The sequence below is a fragment of the Prorops nasuta genome, unplaced genomic scaffold (assembly GCF_024137725.1).
Source record: "Prorops nasuta isolate Cenicafe-Biocafe unplaced genomic scaffold, Cenicafe_Pnas_1.2 PNAS00045, whole genome shotgun sequence".
NCBI lineage: Eukaryota > Metazoa > Arthropoda > Insecta > Hymenoptera > Bethylidae > Prorops > Prorops nasuta.
Genome location: NW_027116842.1, coordinates 1,260,155 through 1,279,224, shown reverse-complemented (window position 1 = coordinate 1,279,224; position 19,070 = coordinate 1,260,155). Strand labels below are relative to the sequence as shown.

The 19,070-nt window shown below is 33.0% G+C and overlaps 4 protein-coding genes across 5 annotated transcripts in view; 1 reads left to right on the top strand and 3 right to left on the bottom strand.

The window, feature by feature from the left end:
• Positions 1-550: 550 nt before the first annotated feature.
• LOC136784073 (protein NDUFAF4 homolog) lies at positions 551-1,836 on the top strand. Its single transcript, XM_066744557.1, has 4 exons — positions 551-815; positions 1,109-1,200; positions 1,266-1,488; positions 1,570-1,836. The coding sequence occupies exons 1-4, from the start codon at positions 683-685 to the stop codon at positions 1,740-1,742; spliced, it is 621 nt and encodes a 206-aa protein (XP_066600654.1). The 5' UTR covers positions 551-682; the 3' UTR covers positions 1,743-1,836.
• Positions 1,837-1,973: 137 nt separating this feature from the next.
• On the bottom strand, positions 1,974-6,999 carry LOC136784072 (histone H4 transcription factor-like). The gene is made up of 5 exons (XM_066744556.1): positions 6,375-6,999; positions 5,959-6,295; positions 4,780-5,095; positions 4,405-4,702; positions 1,974-4,168 (listed from the first exon to the last, which is right to left on the bottom strand). Exons 1-5 carry the CDS (start codon positions 6,858-6,860, stop codon positions 3,941-3,943), a joined length of 1,665 nt encoding a protein of 554 aa, XP_066600653.1. The 5' UTR covers positions 6,861-6,999; the 3' UTR covers positions 1,974-3,940.
• A 5,903-nt stretch (positions 7,000-12,902) lies between these two features.
• Positions 12,903-18,386, bottom strand: LOC136784055 (uncharacterized). Its single transcript, XM_066744526.1, has one exon. The coding sequence runs from the start codon at positions 13,803-13,805 to the stop codon at positions 12,903-12,905; it is 903 nt and encodes a 300-aa protein (XP_066600623.1). The 5' UTR covers positions 13,806-18,386.
• A 143-nt stretch (positions 18,387-18,529) lies between these two features.
• LOC136784054 (uncharacterized) overlaps positions 18,530-19,070 on the bottom strand; it is a 38,085-nt gene continuing 37,544 nt past the window's right edge. For both annotated transcript variants that reach the window (XM_066744525.1, XM_066744524.1), the window contains exon 20: positions 18,530-18,671. In XM_066744525.1, coding sequence (XP_066600622.1) covers positions 18,646-18,671 — 26 coding nt within the window. In that variant the 3' untranslated portion in view covers positions 18,530-18,645. The remainder of the gene's footprint in view (positions 18,672-19,070) is intronic.

Here is a 19,070-nt window from a genome sequence, read left to right as displayed (position 1 = left end):
CCCCTATTTTCCTTTTAGAAGTGGGGATAGAATAGCAATTAGCTATCACAGCTCTTCCATATTCCCTATTCACTCTCTAACTTGCTCCCGGACACAGAATTATTAGACGGAGTGAATAGGGAATTCTAGGGAAAGCTCCGTCGGAGTGAAAAGAGTTTAATTCCGAACTCAACTATTATTGTCGGGGTAAGATGGTAACTAGACTACTCCCTCCACTTTACTTCACATTTCTCGATATATGCTCCCTCCAGCGTTTCTTACCTCCATGGTTTCCGAGCGTATTTTTCTAGTAATTTTGGTATGGGGATCTCCTTTTACAATCTTCATGGTTGCATCACTGCCACTCTGTCAAATTTTAACACGAGCCATATTATGGATAAAATAGGACCCATACGAAATACAGGTTTGGTATTGGTTGAGTTGAGGTTGAAGTTATTTCTTTAACTATAGGCCGTATTCCGTTATTGACTGTGAGTACTAGTAATCTATAGTTTGCGTGACATAAACTATAGATTTTCAGTACTCACAGTCAATAACGGAACACGGCCATAGTATTCTGAAAAATATCTTCACAATCTTAACCTAAAATTTCTCATCCATATTCATCTGCAGAAATCACTTTAGAAGATATGAAATTAACAAGGTTACTTAACTAATCATTTTATTTCATCGTAGCTTTATAATGGGTATTCTTGTATCGTATATGCGAAGATTCAATATAGAAAATAGAGCATATAAACAAATATCGAAAATCAAACCGGATCCTGCTCCTTTAAGCAAAAGAGGGGTAGAACAGTTAGAAAAAGCAAGACAAGGTAATACCAATTAAGTCTGATAAATTTAATAATTATTTTTTATTATATTACATATAACTTCTTTATTACAAAAGAAAGCTTCTCGTCACTCATTTTTATTTTTTTATTGATTTTGAATAGTCTGTGTACAAATTAACATTGGGTATGCTTTTTGTTGCTGCATTAGTGTGTACTAGTTCAATAATTTAGAATATCAGAATACATTTGAAACATTTTGGTATTATTTTAACTATTTTTATTAATTTACTAGTACAGAAAAAAAATCCTATTGTAGCTGGAATTATTGTTTTTAGTGGACCCTAAATTTTTAGAAGATCATTACAAGGTTGATAAGAACTTAAATAAATATTTGCAGCAAGTATTCATAACATCAAGCAGGGATCAGGTAATTTTATAAATTAACTAATAAGAAAGTACATTTAAAGTTAGTAGTTTTTATTTAACTTTTAGGAGACTTGCATAGATTCTAGAAAAGATATAAATAAACCATTACCAAAAAAGGTATTTAGCTTTGAGGAGAATGAATCTTCTTTTTATCGCTCAAAGAATTCTGTTCCTGGAAAGTGTTCACTACAAAATGTTTTAGAATTTCTTTCTAAAAATGCAACTGATCCAAATAAATATAGTAGTGAATATATAGCTACTCAGTATAAATTAGATCAAAAAGCTATTGGTATGTATAACTGTTTAAGGTTTCATATAATGTTAAAATAATAATATATCACATTAATTAACAGTTCGATAATGATTCCAGAAAATATATTACATTACTATCAAATTTTTGTCGCATTTGACATTGAAGATAAACAGATAAAAAAACCAGCAGATCTAGAGCAAGTTAGATTTATATATCCCATACCTCTAAAAGATAATAACAATAATGAAACCACAAAAAAAATTAATAAAGGAGAAAATAATAACCTTTAACAAAGTATCATAAAATTATTTCAATATCATTAATAGGACTGTATAAAAAACTGTAGCTTGATTGTAAATAATATAAAAAGAAGTTTACTTGATATTTATAAACATTTTCTGTATTGTGGAAGCAATTTTTTTTTAATTTTTACAAATTTTATTTTGGTAAGTCGTATTCACGAGTAAATTAGAGCAAAGTTTAGTTTAATAATTATATATATATTCATAGAAAAATTAATGTTTAAAGAAAAAAACGAAAATATAGATTACATAATTCTTTACTTTCATGTGAAGCTCTCTCATCTTAAAATTTGAAAAAATCAAACTCATAAAAATCTAAGTGTCAAATCGTGAAATTCGGATCAGCAATGACAAACGGTAGGAATCAGTGTTCTATGTACAAGTTTTGTGGAAGTTAATCGAAGGTCTGTTCGTTTTAGGGTGAGTCCGACCAAAACTGGTGTAGGTAAAATTTTATTATGTATGATTGCATGCCAATTTGCTGTGAATTTGGCAATCAACAATATACGTATTTTCGAAAAATTGGTAATCTTTTTTGGTGAAATTTTATCTTTACAGGTTTTGGTCTGACTCCCTTTTAGCTGCAAAAAGTCCCTACACTTTTTGCACGTTGTGTATGTACATACATATGTATGTACCAGTCCATACATATATACACAGTAGGAAATTGAGGAAATTGAATCGTGTTTGCTTTCAACTATACAGGGTCTTTTCCTAACGGCGGGACATAGGATTGTGTTATTTGACTATAGCATTGAAGCACTTACTATACATTAATATAATTAATAAAAGCGTAGATAGTTAAGTTTTAATGGTTACTTTAGTTTAATTGCTTCTATTATTTATTATAAATATCATTTTACTTAATTAATCTTGGTGACTTCGATTAACACTTAAACGGAAAATAGTAATTTGACTATAGTAAAAAGTACAATAGTCAAATAACACGAAATCTCCTATGTCCCGCCGTTAGGAAAAGACCCTGTATATGTAGTGTAGTACTGTAGTATATCATTTTCCATGTCAAACTACAGAGTGAAGCTAGCCAAACCACACACGATTCAATTTCCCACTGCGACCACTGCGTGTGTAGTACATACTATTACGGTCGTGTTCACGGAGACGCTATCAACGCTACAGCGCACACATTTCAATCATTTTTCTATGCGCAGTAGCGTTGGCAGTGCTAAAAGCGTGCTCCGTGAACGCACCTTAATGTTCAAATGAATGAATACAGTAAACACTGCAGCAAATAACCAGCATGAAACAAAAAGTTGAAAAAACTTCAAAATAGTTTTCAAAAACCATTAATTAAAAACTGAGTTTATATCAATTTGAAAAAAATTTACAGATCAAATTTATTATCATTACAAAGGAATTTAATTATCACTTATACTGATGTTAAATAAAAAAAGTATACTTACTTAATTTAATTAATATTGATCAAGAATTAAAAATAAAATAGATTTTTGCGGCTATCAAAAAACCATGAATTTTTCATCGAAACAATTTATTTCTATTTTAAAAAGCTATATTTTTACAATAATCAATTAAAGTATATAAAATATTATGAACATACATATTTTATTCATTTCTATAAATTGTACATTATTCTTGTATGTAAAGAAAATTATGATCTTAAATATTTATATTATTTATCTACTTTCACTAATATTTTTTACAGTAATCTCTGAAACGTATAATCTAGTAAATGGATTGCTGTAATACTTTGTTTTATCACTTTTGTCACTGGTGTGTTTAAAAATTATACTAGTATTTAAGAAATGTGTTTACTTTCAATTCACTTTATATCATTGTATAAAAAATACTTAAAAATATATATTTTAGCAAAAAAAAAACACTGAAACTTGGATATTTAATGAAAGGATAAAAAATGTGGTATAAAAACTTATTGCCTGATTAGTATACTAATATTATGGAAAAGGGCAAATGAATTAAAGGTTGTTGAATTAAAGAAGTCTGTAAGAGGGCCAGTGTCAGTAGGAAAAGTAGGTAAGCGTCATATCCAACATAACTGCAAAAATCTGAAAGTACACATTTTGATTGGTAGTATTGCAGATTTTTGAAGTTATGATGAAAATGAGGCTTGCCAGCTTTTCCAACTGACACCGGCCCTGTGCCGTTGAATACAATTTAAAATATAAAAAATGTTTAATTTCCTAAAATTATTCTATATTTAGTATTACAGAAGCTGCTTCACTAGATTTCAGTTCATTTGTTTCTTGAGCCTCTACTGTTTTACTTTTAATAATATTACCTTTGGAATCCACTTCATCAATGGATATTAATATACTAGATATTACTGGCATAGATTTACCAACTTCGTTTTGTGTTATCTTTGCTTCACTTTCTCCAAAGTTTAATTTATCCTGTTTATCATTGTCTATTACAATCTTGAAAAATTGAAATAATTAGATTTATAATTAAATTTATGCTGAAATGATAATGTGTTCACTTAAGAGTAATTATCACTAACTATACTCTAAAATTAAAATGTATTGGTCTAATAATTACTTCCTAGAATACTTTATGACAGTTCTTATTTGCATTTAAAATTAGGTAAACTGACATTAATAGCTCACACTACTCTAAAGTGGACACATAAAATAATAAGAAATCAAATATTTACATTTAAATTTGGAATTGAAGAATTTTCATCAATTATAAATTTGTAGTTTTGATTTGCAGCAGGTAAATCTTCAAATGTTAAAAAGTTTGCTTCGTCTAGACATTCATATCTCACCATTTGGAGCCTATAACACCCATCTTCATCTAAAGTATATTGAAATCGTTTATGTCCACTTGGCCATTGTAAGTGATGTGCTTGTATCAAATGTTTTGTTAATCTGTGACTTTTCATATACTTTACTGGACATTCATGACAACAATACCATCTCACTTCTGCACTGTGTAAACGTTCAATGTGCCTAACGTTTTTTGAAAATCAATATAATAAAATAATGTTAAAAAATTATATAATAATAGTTAAAATAGATATAATTACCTATCTAGAGTATAAGCACCTTTACACATATAAAGGCAGCCTTCAAAATGACAAGAAAAATTTGGTCCTTTGGTGTGAACAGTCATATGAGAGTCGAGATCTTGTTGAGATTTAGCAGCATGCTTACACAATGAGCAGGGATGAGTTCGTGATGAAATGTGTCTGTATCTTATATGTTTAGCTAAACTGGCTCTGGATTCGCATGTCATATCACAGTAAGTACATTTGTAATTAAATAAATGAAGTCTCATATGATCTCTTAAAATTTCTTCAGTCGGATAAAATTTATTACAATAAGAGCATTGAAATCCTTGTACTGAAATATATAAAAATTGTATAAGACAAGTAAAAAAATAATATTATTTTATTTATCTGTCATAATCAAAGCCACAGTGAAAGTGCGGTTTCTTTTTTACATCTTTTTATATTGTTACTGAACTATTTAATAACTACTTAGTATGGTATATTTTTAAAATTTATGCTTATGTAAATTATAAAGTTACACTTAATAGGAATAAATAAGGGTGATATATAGAGATATCACTCAAGCTACCAAGGATTTCCAGTACTACTATATGTCATATAAACTATAAATTTCAAGACTCCCTTGATCATCTCAATTGATATTATAGAATATTACCATAAAGATCTTGTAAGGATATTATAATGTAGTTAGTTATTTCAATAATAAATAGATTATACATTCTTATAAAAATTTTGTAAAGTAAACATAACGTCTGTTTTTGCATTTTATACTTCTCACAGTTTGTATCAATATCAGATTTTACTATTTAAAATTCAAAATTACATCTTATATACACTTTTAAAAATTTTAAATCCATTAATTCTGAACTTGTTCAACAAATACGATACAAATACATGGCATTTACCTTATTTATAAGTTTAAATTTGTTATTTAAGCCAATGCTATACACATAAACCATATAGTCACTATTTAAATGAACATATAGAGACTGTGCACACCAACACAATGATAACGAAGTGTCAATATATAACTGTATACGTATAAATAAATTATACTCAAAAACTGCGAAAATTGACCGATGGTTTGCACTGATAGTATGCATATACACCAATATACATTCTTATCTCACTGTCATTGGGCTAGTGTGCACGGTCTCTATAGTTCAGCCATATAAACTAATTTGGAATATTCACCTTCCAAAGGAATTTGACGTTGGCAATGCATATGAAATTTAGTATTAGAAGCAAACGTAGCACCACAATCTGGACAAGCTACTACTTTTTCTCTAGTATGACATCTCATATGATCTTTTAGTTTGTATAGATTAGAGTATTTTCCTTTACACCCAATCCATTTACAATTAATGCCTCCTTCAATTTTATTACCTCGTGGACTTATTTCTACATGAGCAATAACATGATATAAATAATATTGATAATTATTAAAGTCTGAGGAACAATTGTCCCATCTGCACATGTGTGAAAATGGAACATCAATTATATTTTTCCATTCTGAATTTCTTTGACACTTCTAGAAAAACAGTAAAAAGTTTGAATAATTGAGAAATAAATCAAAATATTTAATTTATAACAATATTTATAATACTAACAGGAAGCTTAGTTCTTTCTCTAATATTAGAACCAATACATTTTAATTTAGTATGATATGCATGATAATTAATATGCTTTAAAATTTCATTAGTATTAGTGCTTTCAAAAAAACATCCTTTCCATTGACATGCGTATACCTCATCTCCATTATCTTTCATTAAGATTTTGATGTTTGGTATATGCTGTGAAACATGTTTTACAAAATGTTGCATGTGAGTATTTTCATATAAACATTCTTCCCATTCACAAGTCAATATTAATAATTCATCTTTTAGTTTCTTCCCTAATCTTCTTCTTTTCACACCACATTCCGAAACAGAATCAAACTCTTTGTCTATGTCAAAATAATCATATGTATCATTTTGCAACATCTTTTTTGATGAGATATTGTCTTCGTATTCGTTACTTTTTTGAGATTCCACCCAATCACAACATCGTTCTTGAACTTCAGTGCTTTTAATAAAAATATCTTCTGTTTCGGACATGTTTATTTGCGCTCTTTTGTATCACTCTTAATTCAAGTTAAAAACACAACTGATCACTAGTGAAAAGTGAATGAGTACCATGAATATTGACTGGCTTTTTTTTTTTCTTTCGTTGTATTGGACTCTGTTCCTAGGAACAATTGTCCACTCCATCCATGCAGCTAATTATTTTTCCAAAGTTACTACTATGATGTTGATCTTAAGTTACTAGGGTAGTTATATAGAGACCTTTCAAAAGGTTGGCATCATTGTCTCTAATGTCCGGTATTATCTGTTAGCTGGAGATAGATGTTATCATTAATGAATATTTCATTAGCGATGTCTAGTCTTTTTTTAGGAAGGAGCAGAGGTTTTTCAGATTAACAGGGTTTCCATGTTCAATTATGTTTAAGATGTTAGTATTATGGTCATATGATGGATGTTTGATTATGTCTGCAAGCAAGTGCCTTTTCCTGTCATATAGATGGCATTCCCAAAGAGTACTGACTGGCTACTGTCCAGTGTCCACCTGTGTCCACCACTGTCCACTGCTGTCCACCAGTGATCACTAATGGTAGCATTCAGCAGAGGTAGCAGCTCAGTAACGTTACCAGATTTCTTTTTAAACTTCTACTTCTATTGGATAAAATTATAGGATCTAAGAGTAATAGCCAATAACATACACCGCTCCCTCAACATTTGTTTCTGCTGAATGCTACCAATGACACCAATTACACTGCTGCTGATCTAGTGATCACTGGTGATCACTGCTGATCAATATTCAGTGTTATTTTCCCACCAATGAAGGAGCAAAGGAAGAAGATACGCAACTATGGCCGTTATGGAAGCTGGCACTGTTGGCAGGGGTTGGCCAAAGAACCAAAAGAGAACCCAGGCGGCGCAGGCTTCCCCCCGCTGGGCTAAAGGCCTGTGTACACGTTCCGAGAAATGTGTCCAAGTTCTAGTTCCGAGAAATATACAACCAATTGCATTGTTACTTTTCCGTTAGAGCCTTGCACTGATTCGCTAAACAGTTATCGGAACTAGAACTCGGACACATTTCTCGGAACGTGTACACAGGCCTTAACGCCACCAACCAAGAACCAATATTCACTTCTAGGCCTTCTAGCAGAGATGAAACGGGAAATTGCTCATGCGAGGTCCCGAGGCAATCCCTACCGGTAGGCGGCGCTGGTGTTGGCAAACGCGTGTCTCAGGTCCATCTAACCCCTAACGCCATCTATCGGAAGAGACCACGAAGCACGAGCGTTAAGCTTAGAATAGGGTAAAACATATATGCATTGTTGCCAGAAAGCGGAATAAAGAGAGAGCGGAGATATTTTCTCGGACCTCTCTGTCTTTCTCGCTGTTAGCTTCTAGCAGAAGAGTCGAGGCAAAATCTTTCCGTTTCGCTTTGCCGAAAATCTACCAATATTCGATGTCATTTATATTTGCAGGCCAATGCCTTTATACATGATTTTTTCAGCATATTTATTTATCAGCATTGACTTATTTAAATCAATAATAAATTAAGGAAATGCGTATTTGATATATAATAATTATTTTAACTATAATTTCATCGTTATATTTCGCTTATTTCCGTAAAATCTGCATTTCTTTAGTTTATTATTGATTATTGTAAGTCAATGGCAATTTAAAAAAATTTAATCTTAAAAAAAAAAGAAAAGTACCGATCAGGAATCGAACCCAGACCCACGAATCGCCACGCGATTACCTTACCGCCTAGACCACGAGGCTTCTTCAGTGCACCGTAAACAGATAGTCTTTTTAAGGGCTTGAAATCTTCTATTGAACCATATAAATAAACGAAGAACCGACATCTTTATTCATTATTATTCTATCATAATGGTACACAAATTAAAGAATAATTATATAATGTAGATTTTCAAAAGCTTTTCCAATAACCAAGAACGGAAACTGCGAGCGTTGATTATTTATCTTCGTTCTTGGCTATTGGAAAAGCTTTTGAAAACTATTCAAAATATAATTATTCCTTAATTTGTGTACCATTATGACAGAATAATAATGAATAAAGCTGTCGGTTGCTCGTTTATTTATATGGTTTAAAAAAAGATTTCAAGCCCTTAAAAAGACTATCTGTTTACGGTGCACTGAAGAAGCCTCGTGGTCTAGGCGGTAAGGTAATCGCGTGGCGATTGGTGGGTCCGGGTTCGATTCCTGAACGGTACTTTTCTTTTTTTTTTTAAGATTAAATTTTTTTTAATGGCCATTGACTTACAATAATCAATAATAAACTAAAGAAATGCAGATTTTACGGAAATAAGCGAAATATAACGAGGAAATTATAGTTAAAATAATTATTATATATCAAATACGCATTTCCTTAATTTATTATTGATTTAAATAAGTCAGTGCTCATAAATAAATATGCTGAAAAAATCATGTATAAAGGCATTGGCCTGCAAATATAAATGACATCGAATATTGGTAGATTTTCGGCAAAGCGAAACGGAAAGATTTTGCCTCGACTCTTCTGCTAGAAGCTAACAGCGAGAAAGACAGAGAGGTCCGAGGAAATATCTCCGCTCTCTCTTTAGTCCGCTTTCTTGCAACAATGCATATCTGTTTTACCCTATTCTAAGCTTAACGCTCGTGCTTCGTGGTCTCTTCCGATAGATGGCGTTAGGGGTTAGATGGATATAGAGACACTTATAGGGGAATAAATTTATACTTCATTTACCACCGATTGAGTTGTTACTTTATTCATTTATTTAACTCTTATTTTATACTCTTTATTTTCTACACCAGTTTTTAATATTCTATTCTCTCTAAGAACGTCTAATTTGTCCAAGGGTCGGGAAGAGAAGAACCTCCTTCATCTCGTTTCTTATTGGTCGGCGAGAATACCCCTAGCGCCACGACGGGCAACTTGGACGCCACAATACTCCCTTCCGAGCGACTAAGGCGCGAATCTTAAAACCTTCTTTGAACTTGGTGGATACGTCAAAATTTTCGACGTAGTAGGTTGTTCGTCATTTCTTTGGCTTTCTTTGTCTTGATTCTGCTTCGATTCTTGATTGTCAGCAGCGTTTTGATCCTCCGCTTCAAAAAATGCTGGCTTTAGCCTCTCGACAGATATCGTGGTGTCAACTCCTTTTACATTAACCTTAAAAACTCTATTGTTCAGTCTTTCTGTCACTGCGTATGGGCCCTCATACGGTGGTTCTAATGATTTTTTTACAGCATCAACACGCACAAACACATGTGAACAGGTGTACAGAGTTTTATGCACAAATGGTTTCCTTTTGTAGTGATGTTCAACAGGTATGGGTCTTAAATGTCTCATTATTTCTCTTAATTGTTCAACAAAGATTCTAGGTTCTCTTTGGTTATCCGAATCTATGAAAAATTCGCCAGGTAACCTCAAAGTCGTTCCATAGACCATTTCAGCTGCTGAGCATTTGCTATGTTCTTTTATTGCAGCTCTTAACCCTAACATCACCGTTGGAAGGATTTCAGTCCATTTGAATGTACCATGACACATTATTGCAGTTTTGAACACTCGATGCCATCTTTCAACCATACCATTAGCTGCTGGATGGTACGCTGTTGTATGGATTCTTTTAGCACCAATTAAACTGTTCAGAGACGCGAAGAATTGTGATTCGAATTGTGTGCCACGATCAGTAGTTATAACTGATGGCGTGCCAAATCTTGCTATCCACACTTTGTAGAATGCGTCTGCCACTAGTTGCACTGTGATTTCAGGTACTGGAACTGCTTCAGGCCACCTTGTATATCTGTCTATCATTGTCACACAATACTTGTATCCGTTGCTAATTGGCAGTGGACCAACAATATCAATGTGGACATGTCGAAATCTCTCATCTGGTATGGCGATATGTTCTGGGATTGTTTTAGCATGTCTCTGTATCTTACACCGTTGACACTGAAAACAGGTTTTTACCCATCTTGCTACATCTTTTCTCATTTCAGGCCATACATAGCGTTTATTTATTGCTTCAAGCGTAGCTTTAACGCCTGGATGAGCTAGTTGGTGTATCATCTGAAACACTTTATACCTTAATACTGGTGGGATATATGGTCTCACTACACTAGTAGATACATCACAATACAGCTTAGTACCTTCTTTGTTCACATATAACTTCCTTAACTTTAATGATGAAGCATCTGCATCTATGATTTCTTTTAGACTTTCATCACTATCTTGGGCAACTGCGAGATCCTCATGAGGAATATCATCTGCTAAGTGTATAGCTGCTATCCTGGATAATGCATCTGCTACAACATTTTTATCTCCTTTGACATAGATCAATTGTGTTGTGAATTGACTAATGAAATCTAAATGTCTAGATTGCCTAGGTGAGGCTTTTTCAGGTTTCTGTGTAAAGGCGTAAGTAAGCGGCTTATGATCCGTTCTTACTAATACCTCTTGCCCTTCAATCAACTGTCTAAAGTACTTGATAGCTGAATATATAGCTAGGAGCTCTCTATCATAAGTACTGTATTTTCTTTGTGCTTCTGAGAGTTTCTTTGAATAAAACCCTAATGGTTGCCAACCTTTTTGCTTCGTATATTGCTCTAATACTGCTCCCATGGCTATTTCAGATGCATCAGTACTCAGTGCTAGTACTGCACCAGTTTTGGGATGTGCTAACAATACGGAGTTTGCTAATGACTCTTTACATATTTTAAATGACTTTTCAGCTTCCTGTGTCCACTCTATTGGTCTTTTATCTTTCTTTGTTGCTCCTTTAAGGTAAGTATGGAGTGGTGCTTGATCAAGTGCTGCATTCTTTACAAATCTTCTGTAGAAATTTAGTACTCCTAAAAATCTTCTAAGTTCTTGCACATTATTTGGCTTTTGGTAATCCTGGATTGCTCTAGCCCTTTCTGGTATAGGTTGGGATCCTTGTGCATTAATCCTGTAACCTATATAATCCACTTCTTTCACTCCAAACTCACTTTTGGATACATTAAGTGCTAAATTATTCTGCTTCAGTCTTTCAAACACTATCTCTAAATGTTTTTTGTGTGTTTCTTCATCAGGCGAAGCAATTAATATGTCATCAATGTACTTATGACAAAATTCCAGCCCTCTTAACACATCATCCAAAAATCTTTGGAATGTTTGGGCTGCGTTCCTAAGACCAAATGGCATGGCAACAAATTCAAACAATCCAAATGGAGTAATTACAGCTGTCTTCTGGATGTCTTCTGGTGCCACTGGTATCTGATAAAAGGCCCTTTTGAGGTCCAGTTTAGTAAATATCTTGCACCCATTTAGGAAATGTGCGAAATCTTGAATATGGGGTACCGGGTATCTGTCAGGAATAGTGATTCCATTTAATCTGCGATAATCTCCACATACTCTATACCCACCTGAGCTTGTAGGCACCATATGAATCGGTGATGACCATTGACTAGATGATGGTCTGCATACACCTTCCTTCATTAGTTGCTCAAAAGTTTCCCTGGCAGCTTTATACTTTTCTGGAGGAAGGCGTCTAGCCTTATCTGCTATAGGATTTCCTCTAGTTTCAATATGGTGATACACTTGTTGTGTATTTGGTCTACCAGAACTTGCTTTAGTTATTTCAATATATTTTCTCAATAAATCTGTATATTGATTGTTAGGACCAAGTGTAGAAAGGGATGATAGGTTGGATAACTTCCTTATTCCCAATACACTTAATTTTGTAATTTGGTCCCTTACTCTGTGCCCAGCTAAATCTACTAGTAATTTATAATGGGCCAGAAAATCAGCTCCAATTATGGCTTGAGATACGTCAGCAATTACGAATTTCCAAGTAAACTGTCTTCTCAATCCCAAATCAATTTCTAGGATCTGTTCTCCATATGTCTTAATCTCTGTTCCATTTGCTGCATATAATTTATCTATGTTAAGTTGCTTGGCTACAGCACGTTGATTTCTTGGAATTACTGAAATATCAGCGCCTGTGTCAATGAGGAAGGTTCTTGTCGATTTTTTATCATTAACCATCAGACGGTATATTCTCTTATCACCATCCTCAGCCGTCTGTGTCTGGGAAGGTAAAATTAGTTTTCCTGACTTGGCGTGACTGTATTTTTCCATGTACAAGGTTGTTTACACTTCCAAGAATCTTTACCAAATTTGCTATGGTAATAACATAGTCCTGACTGGTTATTATTATTACATTCTCTAGATGTAGATCTCTTCCTAGCATTTCTTGAACTTGATCTACTCCTGTTACGTCCTGCGTAATTCCTTTTTTCTAATTGCTGAATCCTGAGACGTAAATCTTCCAATTCCTTTTGCACGGGGTCAATTAATTTTTCTTTATTGGCCACTTCATAGCATGTTGATAGATTTCCACTAGGTTTTACCATTTCCATAATTTTATCAGCTTGGATGGCTAGCTTACTCAGATCCAGAGTTTCACTGACTACCAGCACTGCTCTCACACTTTCTGGAATCTGCTCTAAGAATAATGTTCTTAGCACTGAGTCTGAACATTGACCTGCTGCAAGATTTCTTAATTTTTGTAAGAAATTGGATGGTCTTTCATCACCTATTTGGTGTGTGCCTAATAATCGTCTTAATTTAGATTCATTAGTTTCATCAAATGAACCAATTATTCTAGATTTAAGCGTTTCATATTTGTTCGTTTTAGGCGGTTGTTTGAGAATATCCGATATAAAAGGTAGTATCGTTGTGTCTAAATTTATGATTACATACCTAAATTTCGTCTCATCCGCAGAAATCTTTGATAATGCAAATATCATTTCTACCTGGTCGAACCACAGAGAAGGATTTTCTTTCCAAAATGGCGGCAATTTTATAATACTAGTTGCATTAATTACCGAGTCTTCTACCACATTTTTCGTTGAACTACAAGCACTCATATTCTCTTCTTTGTTTTCTTTATTTTCTTCTTTTTCAGATTCACCCATTTTCACAGGTGATCGTTGTAATGGCATCTTGATTCCCTTGGATTTTATTTTACAGCTCTTTAGAACATTAACGGCGGTGGTTCCCCAATCTCTTTTTTCTTTCTTGATATGATCACGTCGGGGTCACCACTTATAGAGACACTTATAGGGGAATAAATTTATACTTCATTTACCACCGATTGAGTTGTTACTTTATTCATTTATTTAACTCTTATTTTATACTCTTTATTTTCTACACCAGTTTTTAATATTCTATTCTCTCTAAGAACGTCTAATTTGTCCAAGGGTCGGGAAGAGAAGAACCTCCTTCATCTCGTTTCTTATTGGTCGGCGAGAATACCCCTAGCGCCACGACGGGCAACTTGGACGCCACATGGACCTGAGATGCGTTTGCCAACACCAGCGCCGCCTACCGGTAGGGATTGCCTCGGGACCTCGCATGAGCAATCTCCCGTTTCATCTCTGGTAGAGGCTACTTCGCAAGGCTGCCATCTTAAATTGACTATTTTCAGATGTTTAGTTTTTTTGTTGGGAATCCTACTTTCCAAATTACAACGGTCCCAAATGGCCTCATTTGGGCCGTTGTAAAGTGGAAAGCAGCATTCCCAACAAAAAAAGAAAAAAACTGGTAATGGTCATTTTGACTTGGCAGCCTTGTGAAGTAGCTTTTACCGGCTGATAAGGTTGGTGAAACGTTCGCAATTTCAAGACTGGAATCCTAAGAATCCGAAGCCAAAAAAGCAGTGATCATTCTAAATAGACGAAAATTTCACGTAAAAATGATAAATTACCACATAACTTATCTAGTTTACTTCATTTCGAGCTCCCGAACATGAAAACTGCTCTTTTGGCTTCGAATTTTTAAGTTTTCAGCCTTGCATTTGCGAACGCTTCACCCGACCAACAGGCAGTTACTTCGCAAGGCTGCCAACTCAAAATGACTATTTTCAGGTTTTTTCTTTTTTTGTTAGGAATGCTGCTTTCCACTTTACAACGGCCCAAACCTTTAGTAGCCCAAACGGCTCAAACTAGCTCAAATCTTCAAGCCTTCTGTTACCAACATTGCGGAACGAAAAACGAGGGACAATAGTCCAGTATCATTTCTCAACCGATTTCAATATTTTTTGGCTTGTTGGAATTGTTAGGTCTGGCACTTTATCTTAAAAAGCCCGATTTTTCGTTTTGTTTTGCATTTAAATATTATTAATGCAATTGTATAAAAAATTTGATATTCCTTCGATTTTTTGGAAAATCCGGTTTTTTTGACACCGTACCTGTGCTAACGATTCCAACAAGCCCGAAAACATTGAAATCGAATAAAAAATAATGCTGGACCTTTTTCCATCGTTTTTCGTTCTGTAATGCTGGTAACAAAAGGCTTGAGGGATCCCGTTAATTTTGTTATTTTAAAATCGGAACAAAAACCAATCAATGTATACTAAGACAATTACTACACTGAAAGAAATTTCCAGTAAAAGTTACTGTTAAAAAATAGGAAAAATTACCGTATTTCACTATACTATAGGAAGATGATGACAACACCACACAATGATAAAAAGCACAGGAATTTTTCTTATTGGTATGGTAAATTTTACGTTTACATAGCACCGTAAAAAATACTATCGTCGTTAAAGAATTATTCCTGTATAGGATTCATATTTTTACAAAATAAATGTAGGGTTATAATTGATTTAAATCTAAGCATAATTAAAATTTGTAAACTTAAGATTCTATTACACAAAACTACTTAAGCTATAAGAATTAAACATTAAAGAACCTATAACCAATCACAGTGTGAATAATTTTAGTGTCCCCACCGAAGTTACCCATTATAAAAGATTAGTTTTCTTAATGTGTAAGTCCTACCGTTTAAATATTTTTACGTACAAAGGCCCATATCGTCGGCATTTTGTCGTTAAATTTGATGTTTTTCTTTTTAAGTACAGACATGCCGTATTATCTGATAATTAATAAAATTATTTCTACATAAAACATATTTGAATACCCTCTTTCAAAATATATAAAAATATGGCATCAATAAAAGAGCTACAAAGTTTTCCAACGATTGTCGGAGCAATGGTGCTAGAGGCTGTTTGGCAAATAAAACAGCAGAATTCTATTCTGGTGTTTTGCCTAGTTTCAGTCTGAATATCACACACACACACACACACTGAAATTCAATTTTCTTCAAAATTCCCTTAATAATATAATTATAGAAACAGTACGGTAAATGTTGCAGGGACATAGGTCTCTTGTTTCAAACAGACTTAGATTTTTTCCACTGTAACTAAGTAAGATTTAATAAATAATAGGTATAATTTCGAGATTTGTAAATTTACCGTCCTAATAACTAAACTTCTCCAGTGCAGCATATCAACTTTACTAATGTAGTTCATATAGTTATTCTTTAACGAAACGTAATCATCAAATGATGAATCTTAACATTTATCATTTTGTTGAATAAAATTCAATACTAGGTGAACATGTCCCGGGTTACCTAAGTCTAGCACATTAAATTTTATTGGAAATTTCTTTCCGTGTACAAACATAAATAGATCTTTAAAGTATTTTTTAAAATCATTATAGACTAAAAATGAAGGTTTAAAAGCTGTGTAACAATAAGACTTTTATTAGAATATTTTCTTGGAGCAAAATTTTATTCATTTCAATATTAACGTTATAAATAATAATTTACATAAATAACAAAAAAACGTACTGTCATCTATCAAATATGTATTTTATGATTTTCAAATGCACAAGACATTAAATTATATTATGTTAACACTTTATCGACCGGTCGTGGTTGAGGCTACTGCTCAGTAAGTACCGGCTTAATCGCGCTCGAATTTACTCCCAGTACCGGCTAAAGTTTCACTATGCATTGTGTTGTGCTTATTCCTTTTGTTTTAAAGTAATGGAATTTTATTGATATTTATACTTTATTTTGTATTTGTTTTATACAATTTATTGCCTTTTTAACTTACATTCATGAAATAAGCGCTGGCAGTCAAAAAGCCGATAAATAGGCTACCGGTCGATAAAGTGTTAACAACTATGTACATAGCAGCAAAAATGGAATTGAAATAATTACAATTACCTGGATAAAAAATATTTAGACAAGAGATTTCCAACATGCTTTATTATTTTTGTACGATTTTTTGTATTAATGGAGAATAAAAACAAGAGGAGACATCCATCTCCTCATCTCACTTTGAAATAATATATATAATATATTCGTATAACCCATTATGGAACCTGTAACTAAGCTAATAATTAATCAAAATTATAAAAAAAATTATAAATAATCTTAATTGCCAATAATGTCTACAACTACTTCATTATTTCTAATTGAAAATTATACCATTACACTATTGGTCCGTTGGTGGACGCGGTTGACCACGTCTCTGAGTATGTTCTAACCCAACCCTCTAACCTGATCCGATCCAATCCATTTGCAGAAGCCTCCTTATTATGTGTCCGAGATTCCATGTAGGGTTTTCTATATATTTCCTTCGATGCTCGTATCTTCAATGTAGATAAGTTGATTTCAGATTTGGATACGATTTGGGAACGTAAACGTCCTCTTAACCTCTCTAAGCCAGTCTCAACTGACTATTTAATATAAATCAGCGCGAAATTGCTTTTCTACTCGTTTATGCTCTGCAAATTAATTTTCTGTTTTCTATTTTAAATAATTTTCAAGTTATAGATTTAATTATAATAACCAAAAGACTAAAAATACATTTTTATAACCGCAATTTATTGTTGTTGTCAGGTGCACATGTGAAGCACACATACAGTATCGACACATCAATGGATACTACTACCACTTAACAAACACCAACAATATCTCAACCAGACATAATCTCTTCCTGTAATAAACTACTTACACACATACACACACGCACGCACACAACTATCGGATTGCGCGTTTATTGGCTGCCTAGATGACGTCAGACTGTTTCGGAAGAGTAGGTGTAAATGACAAAAGATATCGTAGATAGGTTTCAAGCATGAAAGAGTGAGAGGTCGGATAAAGATACTGAACTTTCGGTCGGAAGAAACGCTGAAAATGACTATTCGAAAATGCAGAATCTTGATATCTCAGCATTGCGTGGACTGAGTTGAACGATTATGGTCTAATTCGAAAGCTTATATCGACATTATACAATACAATTTTTGTTAGATTTATAATTAAAAAAAGTGATCACAAAGTTTATGCATCCCAAAATAAAGTTAACTTAATTACGGTTAACCTTCACGTAAAAGAGGATAGTGTCTCAGCTCTTTTAAACTAATTGCCGTTAAGACACTACCGTGTCTTTTGATCAAAAGCTGCCGGCCACTTACGACCTTTATAATTGTTCAATCTTAGGCTACCGAAAACAATTATTGTAATAAAAATGTCGCATTTAATCAACAATACACGTACATACCATGAAAATTAATGTTAATTAAAAAGAAAAATTTTTCTTCCCTAGCGGTTGAAAAACTTAATGCGCTGAGCAGTAGCGTAAAATAGGAAGAGTAATTTGTACAAATGGTTAAAACCTTTACTATATTTCATTTTTAGTATAGACTGTACCGTAGCTTAAAATTTTTAATAATTGCATAATTTTTTCATTGATTTTCGTATATAACAATTATAAAATAATAGTATAAGGGGGGTGGGGGGGGGGGGGAATCTTGTGTTGCCTGATGAGAAAATGGATTATTTTTAGGGTTAATGAAATATACTTATAATCGATTCGTTGTTTTTGCAGTTGATTATGTGTATTTCCAAAAGCTTGCATGTTTTTTTTTAATAAAAATAGTGCGATAAAAAAATTAATCCAACTCTAACGTTATGGCGTCCATATGAACATCCTCATTCAGCGTAACGTGTGATTTTCTCTAGAAATAAAAAATTAGCATTTATTTTATTGCAATTCTAATAAATATCCTCGTTGGATAAATCTATTTTATATATATAGGGTCTTTTCCTAACGGCGGGACATAGGATTGTGTTATTTGACTATAGCATTGAAGCACTTACTATACATTAATATAATTAATAAAAGCGTAGATAGTTAAGTTTTAATGGTTACTTTAGTTTAATTGCTTCTATTATTTATTATAAATATCATTTTACTTAATTAATCTTGGTGACTTCGATTAACACTTAAATTAAACGGAAAATAGTAATTTGACTATAGTAAAAAGTACTATAGTCAAATAACACGAAATCTCCTATGTCCCGCCGTTAGGAAAAGACCCTGTATATATATATAAATAGTATGACATAAATATAAA